The sequence below is a fragment of the Oryza brachyantha genome, chromosome 9, assembly GCF_000231095.2.
Source record: "Oryza brachyantha chromosome 9, ObraRS2, whole genome shotgun sequence".
Classification (NCBI taxonomy): Eukaryota; Viridiplantae; Streptophyta; class Magnoliopsida; order Poales; family Poaceae; genus Oryza; species Oryza brachyantha.
Window position 1 is genome coordinate 14,672,136 of NC_023171.2, and position 17,955 is coordinate 14,690,090.

The window sequence follows — 17,955 nt, forward strand, 5'->3', positions numbered from 1 at the left end:
CGCTGCCACTGAGGTGTCCATTTCCGTCTTGCAGGGAGCCCTGGACGGAGAAGAAGAAAAATGCAGCGGTGTTCGTCAGAGGAGGAAGTCGGCTTATTTGGAGCTATTATGTTTGACGGATCGTGCTCACGATGCAGAGGGCGTGAATGAGTTGGTCGGGGCATGTGTGGGGGTCCTTGCTCTGTAGGGAGAGGAGCACACCGATCATGGTCTGTTGCTTCGCCGGCCTGGTTATCCATCTCCTTCCTCCTATGATCGCTGACCAGTCTTTGAAAGAACGTCGTCTGCTCTCGCATCCTCTGTGTCAGCCTGCCAACGAACAGCCGCCGGCAGGAAGGCCCACAACGTTGATGTGCGCTCAACTCCATCGTTGATCTCCTTCACCATCAAGGCCGCCGTCCGCAACCAGCCCCAGCCGCCCCCCGCCCACCGCGGTCCGCCCCATCTTGGGCGCCCGCTAGAAGGACGGGAGAGAAGGAAGAGAGATGAGAGCAAGGAAGAGAAAGGAAGAAAAGAAGGAAGGAGAAAAAAATTAAAAAAAACGACGTGTGGGACCCACTATACACCGAGTCAGCAAACCGGTCGAAGAAAAATGAGTGAATACTGCTAAAGGACCATTTTTGAACGGATTATACATGTTTAGGGGTAGACATTCCTGGTATTCTGGTTAAGGGACGGAAAACAGACTCGCATCTAAGTTCAGGGACCTTTGATGGACTTTTTCCCCTGCAGGATCGTACGTGCGGGCTGCCGCGGAGCACCGGCGTCACGGCCCAAAACGGATGGCCCGTTAGTGAAGTTGGGCCTTTGATCTGACCAAATCGACACGATCTCGGGTCACACCTCCGATTTTTTTTTATTTTTTTTATTTTTTTTTTTGGGGGGGTTAGAATACTAATCAGTGGGGAGAGGCAAGGCAAAATCTGGAGCACAACCCGAGCACGCAAGAACAGGGAGGAAGCAGGAGGCCGGGGAGGAATCTCACGGGGGGGAGATTTTCCGATGGCGGAGGGGGCGAAGCCGGACGCGCAGCTGTTCCAGCTCCTCTCCGACCTTCTCCAGCAGGTAGGCACCGCACTGCGCGCCTCCGCCCCCTCTCGATCGGTTGTCGATTTCTCGCCGGAGATTGATTGGGGGAGCCTCGTGATTTCGCCGGCATGGATGCGTGCTTCGTGCCTTCGTTCGAATGTTCTTCGTTCTGCGGATCTAGTATTAATTTCGGCCGATCCCAGTATCTATGGAAACCTAGTTTAGTGTTGGGGAGAGCGGGTACACGACATCAACATGGCTGGGAGAGAGAAGCAAGATGGCATGGGTTCAGGTTTAGACTTGATCCAAGCAATCTGTTTCTGGTTGTTGCTGATGGATTCCTTCCTGATGCCTGTTGTTTAGTGCTTTATCAAAAGAAAGAAAAAAAAATCGAAGGTCTGAAAGAGTGATGCATCTATGCTTATTATCAATCTACTGGTGATTGGCTGGGATTAGTTCCTTATTGTTCTATGAAGCAAACTTACTAGGTAAATCATGCTGTTGTAAACCAAATTATCTACCCCTGTTTTAAAATGCTGAACTTTATTACCTACACCAATTGGAGTCTGGGGTGTCACACTTTTCTTTCACAGAAATTTTTTTACACCCGTGGTCACTAAATTAACTGAAACACATCTTCATGACAAGTGAAATGGCACACATGATTAGTTCATTCGAGGTTTCTGCTTAACATCGTCTTTGCACAATGATGCTTTGGGGCTTTGCTACTCCCCACCACTTACTGTCTTGTTTGTAGGTGTGTGTTTTGCATTGCATGTAATGTTTTGTCACCGTAGTGTCAGAATTTGTCATAGTTCATTGAGTGTATAATTGGAAGTTTGAACCTTCATTATACACAGTGTTGCAGGTGGTTGTTATTTTACAATCATTTCTCATATTTCTTAGGATATTGATTTCTTACTCTTCAACGTCACATCTTTCTGTGATATGGGTAAGACAGCAACTATGTTTTGATGCTTGAACATGATAATCAATAAAGCAACAATTAACCCCATCCCAAAATAACTTCATTTGCCTATCCCACACATACCAATAAAAAACAAAAAGGCTATAATACCTTCATTTATCAAATCCTAAGACAATCATCCTCCATTTTATATACTTCCAATGCACTTATTCCCCACTTTCACAGCACCTATGCAATTATTGCTAAAAAATGACTTATTTTGGGACAAAGAAGATATAACAAAAATGATCTTATTCTGAGGTAGAGATATATTTGATTAATCAAATGCAGGTGGAGTCTATGAGCAACCAGGAAGAAGTAGAATTGCGTGCTAAGATTGAAGCACTAGGCCTTGAAGTCACTAAGGTACCAGAGCAAACACCTAAGCAACTTGACGAGGTATCTGCAAGAAACTCTGTTTAATCCCCTTTCTATGAGTTTATGTCCTGACTTTTGTTGTCATCTCATTGCTTTTTTGCTTGACACTATGTTTAGTTAGAGATTGCAGCAGAGCTGGACAAACTATCAGCAAGGCTTGATAATGTTGACAAGATGATATCTTCTGCCATGGCCTCAGATCCAGAGGTGAAATCTCTTTTGAGTAGCACTGCTGATATCTGGATGCCCGTCATCACCGCCTCTGCCGACGAAAGGCGGGGATTTGTAGGTACAAGTGGTGAAAGCAGCAAGGAAGAGCAGGAGAAGTCTGAACAATAGCAGATACAGCCTTCTCCTACATGTACCTTTTCAGGAGAATTTCATCCCTACCATGTATCAATTTTTTTGGACAAAAGGAAACAATAAGCACACATCCTGTCCATGTACACTGATTCATGAGACGGTAAATAAATCTGTTGAGTGTCAAACCCTGTGGTGGCCATTTTTGTATACCAATTATTGGTTTTTTTAGGCTGTTATTTTTCAGTTTCCATTCTCAAACCTGCGGATGTAAAGTGCAGAAGTATGCAGCTAGGAACCACAACATTTTTATCTGGAAATGCATCAAGGTCGTACCACTATCTGTATGATGATGTTGATTGGAGTCTGATAGCTTGTCACTGCATGCCTTCGTGGCATGATTATTTTGTCCTGCTCCTGCTGCATCAGCTGTTTCATCTGGCGAGCCACGTCGACTGCTTCACAATAGCCACTAATTATTTCTGATTTTTTTTTTGCAATTTAGCTTTGATTTTAGAGCTCTGTGTTGTTCACAAGGGATGGAATTATGAATTATCCGCTGTGTTATTCCGTAGCAAGACTCCAAAGAGCAACTGCTGAAGAAGGCCTCTTCTTGGCGCGAAACCAACGGCCGCAAGAACACCACAGAATTCAAGAAGAGAGGAGGCCTCACAGAACCGCTCGTCTCCTCCCTCCACTCCTCCGTTCCAAATCCCGCCAAAACTGTCACCAACCATGGCGACATGGCGCCATCAGCGCCCTCCCTTCCCTCGCCATACACTTCGCCTTCGCCTTCTCCTCCTCTTATCTGTTTCTCTCCAGAGCTGCTTGTTTTGCTTCTACTTGTAGCGGCGAGCTGCCGGTGCTGAGGTCGGAGCAGCGGCGGCCATGGCGGACGACGGCAAGAGCAGTAACCAGATCCTCCAGGAGCTCGACGCGCTCAGCCACACGATGTACCAGGCGCACACCAACCGCCGGACCGCGTCGCTCGCGCTCCCTCGCTCGGCGACCGAGGTTAATGGCGGTGGCGCCGATGTTGTCCGGGCCGAGTCGCGCCCGCGGTCGCGACGGCTGTCCCTGTCGCCGTTCCGATCGAGGCCTAAGCAGGGCAAGAACGCGAACGATGAGGGTGACGACGACGACGATGACGGCGACGCCGGGGCACGCCGCGTGGGCGCGGCGCCGTCCAAGAGCCAGAGCTTCGCGGCAGTGACGACCCCGGCCGGCGGCGGCGCGGCGACGGCGGGGGAGAAGAAGGGGATATGGAGCTGGAAGCCGATCCGCGCGCTGTCGCACATCGGCATGAACCGGCTCGGCTGCCTCTTCTCCGTCGAGGTGGTGGCGGCGCAGGGCCTGCCGCCGTCCATGAACGGGCTGCGCCTCGCCGTCGCCGTGCGCAAGAAGGAGACGCGCGACGGCGCCGTGCAGACCATGCCGTCCCGCGTGCAGCAGGGCGCCGCCGACTTCGAGGAGACGCTCTTCGTGCGCTGCCACCTCTACTGCAGCGGCGGCGCTGGCACCGGCAAGCCGCTCAAGTTCGAGCCCCGGCCGTTTCTCCTTTCGGCGGTGGCCGTGGACGCCCCCGAGCTCGACTTTGGCCGGAGCGCCGTGAACTTGAGCCTCCTCGTGAAGGAGTCCACGGACAAGAGCCACCAAGGGGAGCGCGTCCGGCAATGGGACATGGCGTTGCCGCTCGCCGGGAAGGCGAAGGGCGGCGAGCTCGTCGTCAAGCTGTCGTTCCAGATCATGGACGACGGTGGTGTAGGTCTGTACAAGCAACCCGAAGCAGCAAGGAAGACGACCTCCTCTTCTTCTTCCTTGTTTGCGCGGAAGCAGAGTAAGCTATCGTTCAGCATCACGAGCCCGAAGGTATCGCGCCCCGAGCCGACACTGACGGCGACGAAGGGCTCGCCGTCGCCGGACTTGAAGGGCATTGACGACTTCAAGCTCGACGAGCCCAATCCGCCATTGCTGGAGGCCAAGAAAGAGCCAGAGCCGCCGGAGACGGAGGAGAAAGGCGACGACTCGGAGTTCCCGGAGTTCGACGTCGTGGACAAAGGTGTGGAAGGGCAAGAAGAGAACGTTGAAGCGAAAGGTGAGGCGGAAGACGGCAAGGAAGGAGCCAAGGTGGAGGGGGAGGATAAGGCGACGTCGGCCGCCGGCGACGAGGTGGTCAAGGAGGTGGTGCACGACAGCGCGCACGCGTGGCGCATCAACGAGCTCGAGGCGATCACCAACCAGATCAAGGCTCTCGAGTCGATGATGCTCGGCGACGCGCCACCCACCGCCAAGACGGAGGAGCCGCAGGACGGCGACGACACGGGAGGGCTGGACACCGACGAGGAGGAGGTGACCCGAGAGTTCTTGCAGCTTCTGGAGCAAGGAGACGGCAGGGGCGCCCTGGCCAAGTCGGTGTCCTCGCTCAAATCCGGCGTGAAGCGCGGCTCCGCCGCCGCCGCGTCCAGCTACATCTCCGACCTCGGCAAGGGGCTCGGCCCGATCGTGCAAACCCGGGACGGCGGCTACCTGACGGCGACCAACCCGTTCGACATCCCCGTGGAGAGGAAGGAGCTCCCCAAGCTCGCCATGCAGCTGTCCAAGCCGTTCATCCTCCAAGACCAGAGGCTCCCCGGCGGCGGCGCCGAGCTGTTCCAGCGGCTGTGCGCCGGCGGGTGCGAGACCCTCTTCGCGAAGCTGGCGGCGCTGATCGCGACGGACGAGGTGGTCGGGAAGACGGCGGAGCAGATCGCCTTCGAGGGCATGGCGTCGGCGATCATCAGCGCCCGGAGCGCGGCCCTCGGCGCGAGCTCCAGCGCGGCGCAGTCCGTGTCGCTGCTCCGGACGATGTCGACGGCGATGAGCGACGGGCGCAAGGAGAGGATCGCCACCGGCATCTGGAACGCCCAGGAGACGCCGGTGACCGTCGACGAGATCCTGGCGTTCTCGCTGCAGAAGATCGAGACGATGGCCATCGACGCGCTCAAGGTCCAGGCCGACATGGCCGACGAGCAGGCGCCGTTCGACGTGTCCCCGGTCAGCGAGAAGAGGAGCGGCGGCCACCTCCTCGACACCGCCGTGCCACCGGAGGAGTGGGCGCTCGCCTGCATCGGCGCGGACACGGTGACCATGCTGCTCGTCGCCCAGCTAAGGGATCCCCTGCGCCGGTACGAGGCGGTCGGTGCGCCGTCGATCGTCATCATCCAGGCCATCAGAGCCGCCGGCAGTGACGACGACGAGCCAAGGTTCAAAGTAGCCAACCTGCACGTCGGCGGCCTCCGGCTGAAGTCGGCCGACCGGCGTAACGTCTGGGACGGCGAGAAGCAGCGGCTCACGGCGATGCACTGGCTCGTCGCGTATGGGCTCGGCAAAGCCGGCAGGAAGGGAAGGACGTCGGCGGCGGCGGCGGCGAAGGCCGGCCATGACGTGCTCTGGAGCATGTCGTCGAGGGTGATGGCCGACATGTGGCTCAAGCCGATGCGCAACCCGGACGTGAAGATCCCTCTCAAGTAGCTGCTGCCTGCTTCTGGGATTCTCTGCATCTGAAAAAAAAAAAGAAGATTCAGATTCCAGGTTTCAAATATAGCACATTTTGATTTTTTTTTTTTGAAGTTCAAGACTGTAATTTATACTTGATTCCTGCACTGTGATAGTACTGTAATAAGGAAATGTGAGTGTCTAAGCATTAGGTTCCAGCACTGTTTATTGTGTTGTGATTATTCATGTCATGTACTGGAAGAGGAATAATACAGTAAGTGAAAAAGATTACTCGTGACTTGTAAGGACTATGTAAGCTATTGCCACTTCAGCTGCACAGAACTACTGTACAAGACCATCTGTAAGTTCAGGAAGAATAACAGCACACAGAAAATAAGATCTTAGTTTTCATCCTTATCAATAATATGTACAATGGAGGAAAGTGTATATACATGAGAACATTTTCTCATACAACATTTTCAAACTGGAGTTAATAAAAGCATCTTTAAAGAACAAGTGTCCCTTGAGAAGTGCTGATCTCCTGGAGCTTATATTGGTTACTTTAAGGTGTTGGGATACAACTGCAATATGAGACATGCCATTCATATGGTACACGGTGTATATCGCTCAATTTGTTGCTTCCTGAAACTATCAACTGTAGTCTTTCCAATAGTCGGTCAGAATCATGTGCTATCACTTCTCTGTGAATAAAACAAAGCATACTAACAAAAAAACGTTTTTAAAACTGGTCAAGTTAGATGTCAATTTCTTCCAGTTCACGAGGAAGCCCTCCACTCGTTGGCCTGAAATAAACAGATTGGAACTCATCACATGACTATCTATAAGAAATCTGTCAGGAATCCACACAATACACGATTGAGAAGCCATCATGCCAATTTTAATTTTAATGGACATTGACTAAAGTACTACTGTAGAATGAAAGCACCATTTTAAAGCCAGGAAAGTCCCGCACATGCGTATCAGTTGTACAACGACAAATGAAAAGGATGAATTCTTTCTCATGGTTATCAACAGGGGAAAGGACACATATAAACACGCCTCTGCTCACAGTTGTCACCAAGTGGACCTTCAGAACAATTTTAGGTATGTTTGAACACACCAAGGACATTATTGTTAAAATACCACTTGTGAAATACAAAAACAAATATGACAATACAATGAGAAATTACAATGGATACTTACAGTCCAGTCAATATCTTAATTGTATCATAGAAGAACCATTGCATGGTTATGACAGGCCCAACAAGAGTGATTCGAACCGGTAAGCTTCTTGTGAACAAGCCACGAAACCCAATACTTTTCACAGCCTGAAAGAGTAGGATGAAACCATGAGATCCTTGGGATGATGAGATTCTGAATTATTCTAAGCTGGAAACAAAGAAATCATATCCTTACATCTACGATATTTCTGGCCTTTTTGTTGTACAAAGATGAGACAATGTTATCTGCGGGATTTGATACAATAGTACCAACTGCACCAGAGATATACCCAGCCAAACAAGTTGCACCAAGCTCCTGCAATGTTGAACAATCCTCTTTTTTCTTCTGAATAACATTCTTATATAGGATATCCACGGAATGCTCAAATGTTGAAAACATTAGCATAGAAACTGCATGAATAAGAATGAATGGGGTAAGATGTACATGAACAGATAAGACACTTATAATTTAGAAACCAAAAGATGCATTAATGAAGTAAGAACTGACATACTTAAGTGAACGTTGTGAAAAGGTTTCAAAACTTCAAATACAAGTCAAAATGAACTTTTGAAATAAGCAGACAGATGTTCCTTATTACAGTAGGTGCGAACTTAAGTTCAGGGTTCACTGAGCAGAAAGAAATAGGATCCCCCCAAGACCGTGAGCAATCAGAATTACACATACAGATACAGCTCGTTCTTGTCTCTTACAAATTAAGTACTTCAAATAGAGTTGTTATCAATGTGGCTTGTGCACTTGCACCTATTTTTGTACAACATAAATGAAAATAGTTTCCCAAAAGAACATGATTAGATCATAACTTAATCAGAATTATCTTATAGTTGTAAAATGAGCTCATGTAACAATGTTACACATTACTACAGATGATCCAGAAGCAGTTCAAGCATATCTAATACAGACAGAATCACGGAAGTAGTACGTACATGGAAGATTCCGTCCCCAAAGAGGTAAAAGGCCCCTGTAAAAGCTGCAATCAACAAACAAAAAAATATAGTTTCTTTAGAGGTAAGAGGAATAGGAGTGTTATCTCAGATGTACAATAGTGCACCAACCAACAAGCAAAGCTAAGAATACGCAGCATCTTACACAAGGAAGCTTACCCAGACAAGCCTTCAGTGGCATACACCCTTGGAAAGCCATCAACCAAACCTTTTGCAAACATAGGTTGTGTCTGCACACGGACTTTCACCGATTCAAAGGGGCAGAGGGCAACATCAGCTATGATTTGAGCAGAGGCGCTGCTAAGAAAGTAAATGGTGCTCTTATTTCTGTCCACTAGCACATCAGAATACTTCTTCTTGAAATACTCATAAAGACCAAACTTGCAGCCACCTTGAACACCATAGCCAAAAAATTTCCCAGCCCATCCCCTCCAAAGCGATGAAGCTCCCTCTTCCTTTACAAGAATGTTCAGTCCCGAATATATGCTGGTGTACTTCATGGGATTCACCTGCCAAAAGAATAAACGGACGAACTATAAAAAACCAAACATTACCTTGTAGATCATTATGGATTTGTAATGATATATGCTATACTAGATTCCATTAAATTACGAAAGAGTGAAAGGGTCATGTCTGCAAATCATATGAAATACATTTCATTATCTTCACACAAGATACATATCCGAAAATTTCCATTAGGAGGACCTTGAACAACTAAGCATTGGGACATCGCTACCTATAATCATTTCTACACTCACCAACTAGACAGTGGCAATTGCCACACACACGCATAAGAACTCGCTCCTCTGCGATGGAGCAGAAGCAACCACACGGCCATTAGCAGTACCTGCATGTTGACCTTGAGGACGTCGAGCGGGGTGATGGCGAGGTGGGTGGCGCCCGCGGCCAGCATCCCGCCGCCTGCGCACAGCGCGTAGTACTCGGGCGAGAACAGCCTCATCCCTCCCGCCCCTCCTCCTCGTCCTCCCCCTCCCCCTCCCTTGGCCACCCTCGCCGCCTCCGCCTCCGCCTCGCCCCCGCGCGCGCCCATTTCCGTCGTGCTGATGAATCGGGCGCCGCAAAGAGCGCCCCGCCGCGCCGGGACGAGGAGAAGAGAGAGAATAGGAAGGTTCGATTCCTTCCTCCTCCGGCGTTGTTGGAGACTGGACCGGAAATGGAACACGTAGTGAGGCCCCGGGCCTTCCCCTTCCTCATGGCGCTGACTTGTCAACGCCACAGCCATTGCCTTAAACCCTAGCAACATGGCCCGCATGTCAGTGGGGCGCGGCAGGGGGAGGCATTTCGTGGGCCCTAGTTGGGCTAGGACTTCCCACTCGCTCGCGGAACTCCATTGCTTGCCACTGATAGGCCATGAGTTGTATTTGGGCCAGGCCGTTACGAGGAGATTTCTATGGGCCGTCATTTCATGGGCTCTAGCTGGGCTGGATCGCTTCGGTTCGTTCGAGATCTAACCAGGAGGATATACCTGGGCCAGAGCGTAGTGATGGGCTATGCATTATAGCCCGCGTTCGGCAGTACGTGGAGGGGGTTATTTATCCGGTGTAAAAAATACAGAAATAGATTAGTACATGATTAATTAATTATTAATTATTAAAAAAATATAAAATATATTAATATATTTTTTTAAAAAAAAATTCGTAAACAATACATAATTTATTATCTAGCCAGGGGTGCCAAACGCGGCCATAGACTTTTTCTTTATGGAAACTCTACCGAACGGCGTCTCGTACGGACAGAAACCTCCTCCTCTTTCTCGAGCAGTTCCTATCCCGCGCCGGCGCTGCCTTCTCCGCACGTCCGCGCCAAGCTGCTTCCCTCCACGAACTTCGTCGCTGCCGCCGATCTCCACTCATGACGGAGGGGGCTTTGTCGCCGCCGATCTTCGTCGGCCCTCTCCCCTCCGCCGACTTTGTCCGCCCTCCACTGCACCCTCTGTGTTGTCTCACCGTGCAGCACCGATGAACAAACTAATATCATCTATTCTGTTTGAACATGATTTCGTTTTGTTGTATTCAGCATGTTTTGTTTACACACAGTAATAATATTCTTTGTTTCTTTCTATTATTATTATCTAATAACCCAGAACATAATTTCAGTCGTGAATATTAAAAGTTCATTGTTTTTTTGTAAAAAATGAATTCGTTTTCATACAGCTATCTACACGAAGATACTAGTACAAGTGTTTCACTGCTTTGCCAACTACACCACTGACAGAAGCAAGTTTATACTGACTCTGTTTCGTATCATACTTTTTAGTATTGTCTAAATTTATTAATTTATCTATAGTCAATCTAATAGCTAATTCATACAATAGTTAACAACAAAACATCAATACATGGTCCTACATGTCATACATATATTTTGTCTTAGAGTACGTGTGCAGCTGATTACTGTACTTGCTCTCAGAAAACAAGGCAGCTTTCGAAAGTTCTATACCTGACGCATGGACACTTGTCTTTCTGTAAGAAGGATGGAGTTGAGTGTACGTTTCAGGCAACAAGGGCGTCTATCTATTCACATGAATTTGGCGGTTTGGCCGCGTTGGCCAAGAAAGTACCAAGAATGGCATGTTTAGTTTCGAAAAACTTTTTAAAAAACATCACAACTAATCTTTAAATATTTAAATAAAATATTAAATATATATAAACATTAAAACTAATTATATAATTATGAGGAAAATCGTGAGACGAATATTTTAAATCTAATTAGTACATAATTAGCCATAATTGCTACAATAGCCAACATGTGCTAATGACGGAATAATTAGACTCAAAAGATACGTCTCGCGGTTTTCGGACGGAATCTGAAATTTGTTTTACACTTAGACTATATTTAATACTTTAAATGTATTACCGTACGCGTCGATGTGACCACTCTTCCAAAAAATTTTCCTAACTGTACGGACCAAAGTAGAATTGTCGGCCGCCAGAAAGGTGCTACACGGCTGAAGTGAACAGGTAAAGCATACTACTGCTATCTGAACTCCCTTTTTAGGAATTAAAATTTTATATCATATTATAAATATTTCATTATTTCTACACTAACACTTATGATTTCTTTCATAATCAATCACATTCTTATAAGAAAACATATTCAATTCAAAATTCAAAAGTAATCATAGAAGTGACCAAGAAAGATTTTCTTTACATCATCTTAGTCTATGCTAAACAAACTACAAATTATTGTACTACATTCATTCTAATATAAGTGTATTTCAAACTACCGTAGAGACATTAGTTATAAGAAGAAAAAAGGAAAAAATCCCCTTATTAATTAAGGAGATGGTATGGAGTAAGTCAGTAGGTGGTAGGAGTAAAATGGACAGAAATTTAAATATAAAATAATATAATTTTTTAAACAAATCTAAATTCTAGAAATGTACATATCGCGATAGATGTAGTACTTTAGGGTGTGTTCAGTTTGCAAAACTATTTTACAAAAACATCACATCGACGTGTACGGTCACATATTAAAGTATTAAACGTAGTCTAATTACAAAACAATTTTCAGATTTCGCTTGGAAACCGAGACAAATCTTTTGAGTCTAATTAATCCGCCATTAGCACCTTGGTTACTGTAGCAATTATGGCTAATCACATACTCATTAGGCTTAAAAGATTTGTCTCACGATTTTTCCCATAACTGTGTAATTAGTTTTAATGTTTATGTATATTTAATGTTCTGTTTAGGTGTCCAATAATACGATGTGATGTTTTTAGAAAAACTTTTTGAAAATGCCATGTTTAGATGACATTTTTTTTTTGGAAATGGGTCACATCGAACGTTTGATCGGATGTCGGAAGAAGTTTTCAGACATGAATGAAAAAACGAATTTCACAGCTCGGCTGGAAACCACAAGACGAATTTTTTGAGCCTAATTAAGTTGTCATTAGCACATATTGATTAATGTAGCACTTATGGCTAATCGTAGACTAATTAGACTCGAAAGATTTGTTTGAAGATTTCTCTCGTAACTGTGCAATTAGTTTTTCATTTTATCTATGTTTAATGCTCCATTTAAATGTCCAAAAATTCGATATGATGTTTTTGGTTAAACTTTTGGGAACTAATCAAGACCCTAATGGATATGGTACATTAAAAAGGGCATCAACCTCTCACATCAAATCTAATCAGTACTGTTTAAATCAGAGAGTCTGATTGTATTGTGCAATTAGTTTTTCATTTTATCTATGTTTAATGCTCCATTTAAATATCTAAAAATTCGATATGATGTTTTTGTTAAACTTTTAGGAACTAATCAAGACCCTAGTGGATATGGTACATTAAAAAGGGCATCAACCTCTCACATCAACTCTAATCAGTACTGTTTAAATCAGAGAGTCTGATCGTACCCGTCTATTCAGATATTAGAGAGTAGTAGCCCGAATTTTCCTTCCGTTTAGATTGGCTTCAAGGGATTGCAATCAAACTGAAAAGTGAAAGTGGCCACGCCTGCCTTCTCATGACAGTAGCGATATCTCACCTTGCCATCATGATGACCAACGAACTTAGTACTACTCCAGTGCTACTTTTCTGTACTTAAATGGACCATTAGCCTTAATCAATCAATATATTCCCTACTTAATCGCAAACGAAAAAAAACCTAGTACTCGAATAAAAGTCATCGGGAGTTCAGCCGTAGTAGAGTTGGCGATGGAGCAATCAACATGTACGGCAAGTACGTATAGTACGTACCCATCTCCACACAGGAGCACACTATTCTTCGTCAGATGGAGAGTTTCACCTGTAGCAGCATGTCACGACGACGTCACGTCCGTACACGCGTTGTCACGACGCTATCCGTACACAGCGAGTGAAAGAAAAAGAGAAAAATTAAATATCCCGATCCAGCCGGGCGCCGCTGCCGCTGGCGCGCGCGGCAGTGAGTGCCCCCATGCCGGCCACGATGTGACCGGCGGCCGCCGCCGTGAATGATCGTTCCACTCGGCCACTTGACTACCTAAAGCGACGCACATCTGATGCGCTTTGCTGCTTTAGCTGCTGCTGCTACCATCGCGAGGAGGAGGAGGAGGAAGAAGAAAACGATGGTCGGGTGACCAATTAAGCAATCAGTAACAGATAGTACTATCTCACAGTGTTGATTACGTGCAGAATAATTACAGTTGCACACTTGCATTGGTGGTAAGTACAAAGAAATATCTCAGGAACACGTAGCTACTATTCACGGTGAAGGTGGGGCGAGCTCGAGCGTTCGCCGGCGCGGCAGCGGCCGCCTAGCTACGGTACCGACGTCCGGCAGCGGCCGCGGCCGCGCTCGCTGGTGGTGGTGGGCTCTTGCTGTGAGGAGGCCTGTGCCGCGTCGGCGGCGCAGCACGGGGGACTGGGAGGCTCGGCGGTGGCCGGCGATGGCGGCGCCACCACGACGAGGGCGCGGCGGCAGGAGGGGCACGTCGAGCTGGACAGCAGCCAGACGTCGACGCACGCCGCGTGGAAGCCGTGGCCGCACGGCGGGAGCACGCGGACCTCGTCGCCGCGGGCGAACTCGGCGAGGCAGATGGCGCACTCCGGCCGCTCCTCCTCCTCCTCCTCCCCTGCTCCGAACGACACGGTCGGCAGCGACTGCAGCGCCTTCTTCTTGAGCCCCTTGCTCGCCGGCGCCGGGGGCATTGCCCCCTCCGCTCCGGCGTCGGGCTCCGCCTCGACGGCGAACGACGAGGGGTTGCACAGCCGCGAGCACCGCGCCACGAGTGCCAGCCCGACGACGCAGAGCAAGAAACAGAACACTGCGGCTAGAATGAGCAACGTGTCCGTGTGGACACCGCCGTGGCCGCCGCCAGACGCCGTCGCCGTCGCCGTCGCAGCAGCCAGGTTGTCCGCGGACTGCAGCAGGTGACGCATGGTAGGTCAGGTGAGAGCAGTGGCGGCCACTGTGCCTACGAGGGGTCAGTTTAGGTCAGTGAGCTCCGAAGTGACTGCTAGCTACTGAGAAATGCAAGAGGCAATGGAAGAGTTAGGCTGCCGGAGCTGCATTTTTATAGTGTTGATGAGATGGTGCTTGTTCTGGTTACCGATAATCAAATGTGAAAATTGCTTCAGCTCATAAGTGAAGCGTCGCTCTCCACCAATTTTTCTTGGACTTTTCTTCTGTCAGAGACTCTGCTCCATGACTAACTTCACCGTCGTGTGCTGCTTATTTTATCGGTTACAAACAATATTTAAAATTTATAACCTAATTATATAATTAATTTTATGATTTTCAACTCTATTTTACAAGTAGTAGCATTTAAATATAGTATATGCGACTATGCGAAGTTTATATGTGAATTATTTGTGAACGTTTTGTTCATTTTTAAATGGTTTATCGGTAGTGGTTGAAACGATCGCACCCATCCTATTTGCTACTACAACTTTTTTGCGTGTCCCTTTTTTATCCTAAATCTGGCGTTGGCCGATCTCGATCTATGCAGGCACGAGGTCTCAACGTATGTTTGAGTTGCAGCTGTTACTTAATTTACTGGTTAGCATATAAAGCAAGCACGATGCCAGGGTGCTAAGCCATGTCCAATCTGCACGTCCTAACGGAGAAAGTCGACGTGGCGATGACCGTGAAAGTGGACGCAGGGGTGCAGCTGCAGCAGCATCGGCCTGTGCAGTTCTGGAAAAGTGATTCCATCGATGAAACGCTACGATCTCCGTGCCATAATAATTTTATTTTTTGATTTTGTGTCTACCATTCATCTTATTTAATAAATTTACACAAAAAATTAATCACACATTAAATAATATTTATACTTTATAGTCTAGTAATAATAAAAATATTAATCGTAAAAAAAATCAAATAAGACGAATAGTCAAAACATTATATCTAAGAACTTAAAAATAATCGATTTCGGGACTGGATGGGAGTAGTACACAACAAAGCAGTATTCGCATTCGAATTTGCCGACGACGTTGTAGAAAGACACCAGCCAGGCCCATGTGTAGATGTGTAGGGTCATGCGCCACGTCGGATACATGTCAAAGCACAAGGACGTACTGCAAAGATCTGTGGATAACATAGGCAAATTGGTCGTAGACTCGTAGCCACCGTACCAACCTTTGTGGAAAAAAAATGATGCCTCATGCTCCCTCTGTTTTTTCAAGCGTTTAACACTGCTTCAATTTTAAGTATGTGTCTAACTATTTATCTTATATAAATACGAAATTATTAATGATTTTGGTATGATTTGTTTTATTATTAAAAGTATTTTACCCATACCTTACAATAAACTTGTATGAATTTTTTAAATGAAATAGATAATAAAACGAACATTTAAAAGGTTAATTGAATATAAAAAACCAATGGAGCAATCGGTCCATTTATCTTTTACGACCAATTCTATTTATTGGGCACGTATAAATGTGTCTATTAGCTGACGATTTCGATCGTCACGTAAGTAAATTTTCGATCGTCACGTAAGTAAATTTGGTAACGTGGAGGAAAGAGAGAATAGAAGAGAAAAGCTGTTGTCATGCATGACAATGACTTAGAGTCGACTCTTATTATTTTTAAAGGAAACTTTCTTGCATGAGAATAAATAAAAATAAAACTAGCTTAATAAAAAACATTTTATTGTATTAATGAAGAAATCACACCCGACTCTATTTTTATACGTATCACTATAAAATAGACTTTTATTACTGACGTGGCTCGAGATAGAGCCCACGATGAACTGTACCGTTGAACATGCACTTATTGTCCTTTCTGCATCACGATACTACATCATCTTGTGCCTGTAACTTCTGCAAGAAAGGAAACAACGCAACTTGTCCAGGTTCGATGCACGATATTGATGTATCATCCATCCTATCTCGGCCAAACACAAGCGAGACTATTTACTCTATCAGAAGCAGCATAGCATTATTTTAGGTGATCCTGCCGCGCAGGATAGACGGCACATTTGGGGAGCTCCATTGGAGCAGCTCGCGCAAAACGGAATTTTATTTGTTTGTGTGTTGTGCGCGCGCGCTGCGCTGCGCCCCGGAAAGGTTGGCGCACGGCGCGGCGCGTGCGAAGCGGGCGGCAACACGTGCTCGCCGCGGCCTAAAACCCTCACTACCTCGCGGCCCCAAGCCCCCAACCGATGGCAACCCGCGCCGGCGCCGATTCGTCCGCCATTTTTTTTCCCTCTCGGTGGACGGTGATCGTGGTGGAGCGGACGCGCGCGCAGGCGAGAGGGGGAGACGAGACGAGTGCGCGGCCGTCCCCAGCAACGCTCACAGATGCAACTTGTTGTTGCGCGCGCCAATGCGTTCTATCCAGCACGTTTCTTTCTTTCTTTCTTTCAGGGTCACCTGTTCCAGTGTTATCTAGATTGCGATCTTGATGGGGGGCAATCATGTCACGTTGATTACAAGCCCCAAAGTGCAAAGGACCGCGGGATAAAGTGCAAGGGAGGGTGGCCTACGAGTAGCAGTACTCACCTAAACCAAACCGTCCGAGGGATAAGTTTCATCCGACTGAATTCTAGGCTTTTCCGTTGATAGGTTTCATCAAAATGAACTGTGCTCTCTGTGCGTCCCAAAATAACTTTACTTCTTCACTCACCTATACTAATACAAAAGTAATAGATTAATCATATACTAATCTATTACTATGTTTTTCACGCCGGATAACTAGCCTCTTTCTCCTCTCCCGCCCAACAATATCTGAATTGTAAGCTTTACTTTTTCACGCACATATACTACTAATACAAAAGTAAAAGGACACTAAATATCATTTATTTATTAAATTAATGTATTTTTTCTCTACTTTTATAAACTCTATAACAATAATTATGAAAATAAATTTATTTTGGTACAACCAGAAAAGTGCTAAAATATCATCTTGTTTGGGACCCAGGGAGTCGGCCTTTTGGCTTGGCCAAAGCGCTCCGATGATCAGGTACAGGTACGGAGCAGGAGAGGTCAAGACAACACTTGAGAGCAGCAGCAGCAGCAGCAGCAGCGGCGGCGCTAGTTGGTGGCCCGTCCTGCTATCCCACGTTGCCTACCCGGGGGGGTGGAGACGGCGACGGTGCGGGAGCTTTTTGTGCTGTCCTGCCGGCGTTGGGAGCTAGCGGCCGCCGTGCTCCGATCGATGGTGGTGACGATGCCTATCTCATCTCCGGCCAACGGCTGCCGGCTCTGCGAGATTGCAATGCTACATGCGGTTAGGAAAGGTCAATGTTATGTCTCGTGTCTGGTAGGAAGAGAGTCGAGCTGTTTCTTTCTGTTCTTGAAGACGAAAGGGGTACGTGCTGGACCAGACAGAGTGAAGTTGCAACAGTTAAAGTTTTGTAGATATATACTGCTGTGAATGCTGTTAATAGTAAATTAGTAGAGCAATTTTACCGTATATGAAAAGATAACGGGAGATTTCATACCTCTTGTTACTAGGTACTAATTTTACACTGAAATTTTAATATATCTTAGTACTTAACTACTGTAAAATTTATTTAAGTACTATAAAATTGTTCAAATTGGTAACAGTACAAATCAACGTCACGAGTCCACGACGCTGCAGGCTTGCAACAGTATTCAGGTACTACTAGTAGTACTACAAATGAGAGAAAAAGTGACAGTGGGTCAGTGATTCAGTGAGGTGGAAATGTGTGAATTAGG

General features: G+C 46.8%; 4 protein-coding genes across 4 annotated transcripts; 2 read left to right on the forward strand and 2 right to left on the reverse strand.

Annotated features, from left to right (window-relative positions):
* Positions 1 to 906: 906 nt before the first annotated feature.
* On the forward strand, positions 907 to 3,041 carry LOC102718768. The gene is made up of 3 exons (XM_006660890.2): positions 907 to 1,065; positions 2,288 to 2,395; positions 2,492 to 3,041. The coding sequence occupies exons 1-3, from the start codon at positions 1,003 to 1,005 to the stop codon at positions 2,711 to 2,713; spliced, it is 393 nt and encodes a 130-aa protein (XP_006660953.1). The 5' UTR covers positions 907 to 1,002; the 3' UTR covers positions 2,714 to 3,041.
* A 263-nt stretch (positions 3,042 to 3,304) lies between these two features.
* On the forward strand, positions 3,305 to 6,412 carry LOC102719042 (protein PLASTID MOVEMENT IMPAIRED 1). The gene has a single exon (XM_006660891.3). The coding sequence runs from the start codon at positions 3,563 to 3,565 to the stop codon at positions 6,182 to 6,184; it is 2,622 nt and encodes an 873-aa protein (XP_006660954.2). The 5' UTR covers positions 3,305 to 3,562; the 3' UTR covers positions 6,185 to 6,412.
* Positions 6,413 to 6,538: 126 nt separating this feature from the next.
* Positions 6,539 to 9,532, reverse strand: LOC102703247 (mitochondrial phosphate carrier protein 1, mitochondrial). Its single transcript, XM_006661457.3, has 6 exons — positions 9,179 to 9,532; positions 8,491 to 8,840; positions 8,314 to 8,357; positions 7,565 to 7,779; positions 7,352 to 7,476; positions 6,539 to 6,951 (listed from the first exon to the last, which is right to left on the reverse strand). Exons 1-6 carry the CDS (start codon positions 9,380 to 9,382, stop codon positions 6,903 to 6,905), a joined length of 987 nt encoding a protein of 328 aa, XP_006661520.3. The 5' UTR covers positions 9,383 to 9,532; the 3' UTR covers positions 6,539 to 6,902.
* Positions 9,533 to 13,401: 3,869 nt separating this feature from the next.
* On the reverse strand, positions 13,402 to 14,303 carry LOC102719324 (RING-H2 finger protein ATL80-like). The gene has a single exon (XM_006660892.3). The coding sequence runs from the start codon at positions 14,209 to 14,211 to the stop codon at positions 13,591 to 13,593; it is 621 nt and encodes a 206-aa protein (XP_006660955.1). The 5' UTR covers positions 14,212 to 14,303; the 3' UTR covers positions 13,402 to 13,590.
* Positions 14,304 to 17,955: the final 3,652 nt, after the last annotated feature.

Coding starts and splice junctions, on each gene's coding strand:
- LOC102718768 (XM_006660890.2), top strand. CDS start 1,003: ATGGCGGAGGGGGCGAAGCCGGACGCGCAGCTGTTCCAGCTCCTCTCC. Junction 1,066..2,287: donor TCTCCGACCTTCTCCAGCAG/GTAGGCACCGCA, acceptor AATCAAATGCAG/GTGGAGTCTATGAGCAACCA. Junction 2,396..2,491: donor CACCTAAGCAACTTGACGAG/GTATCTGCAAGA, acceptor CACTATGTTTAG/TTAGAGATTGCAGCAGAGCT.
- LOC102719042 (XM_006660891.3), top strand. CDS start 3,563: ATGGCGGACGACGGCAAGAGCAGTAACCAGATCCTCCAGGAGCTCGAC.
- LOC102703247 (XM_006661457.3), bottom strand. CDS start 9,382: ATGGGCGCGCGCGGGGGCGAGGCGGAGGCGGAGGCGGCGAGGGTGGCC. Junction 8,358..8,490: donor GCCACTGAAGGCTTGTCTGG/GTAAGCTTCCTT, acceptor TGTTGATTGCAG/CTTTTACAGGGGCCTTTTAC. Junction 7,780..8,313: donor TTGGGGACGGAATCTTCCAT/GTACGTACTACT, acceptor TTATTCATGCAG/TTTCTATGCTAATGTTTTCA.
- LOC102719324 (XM_006660892.3), bottom strand. CDS start 14,211: ATGCGTCACCTGCTGCAGTCCGCGGACAACCTGGCTGCTGCGACGGCG.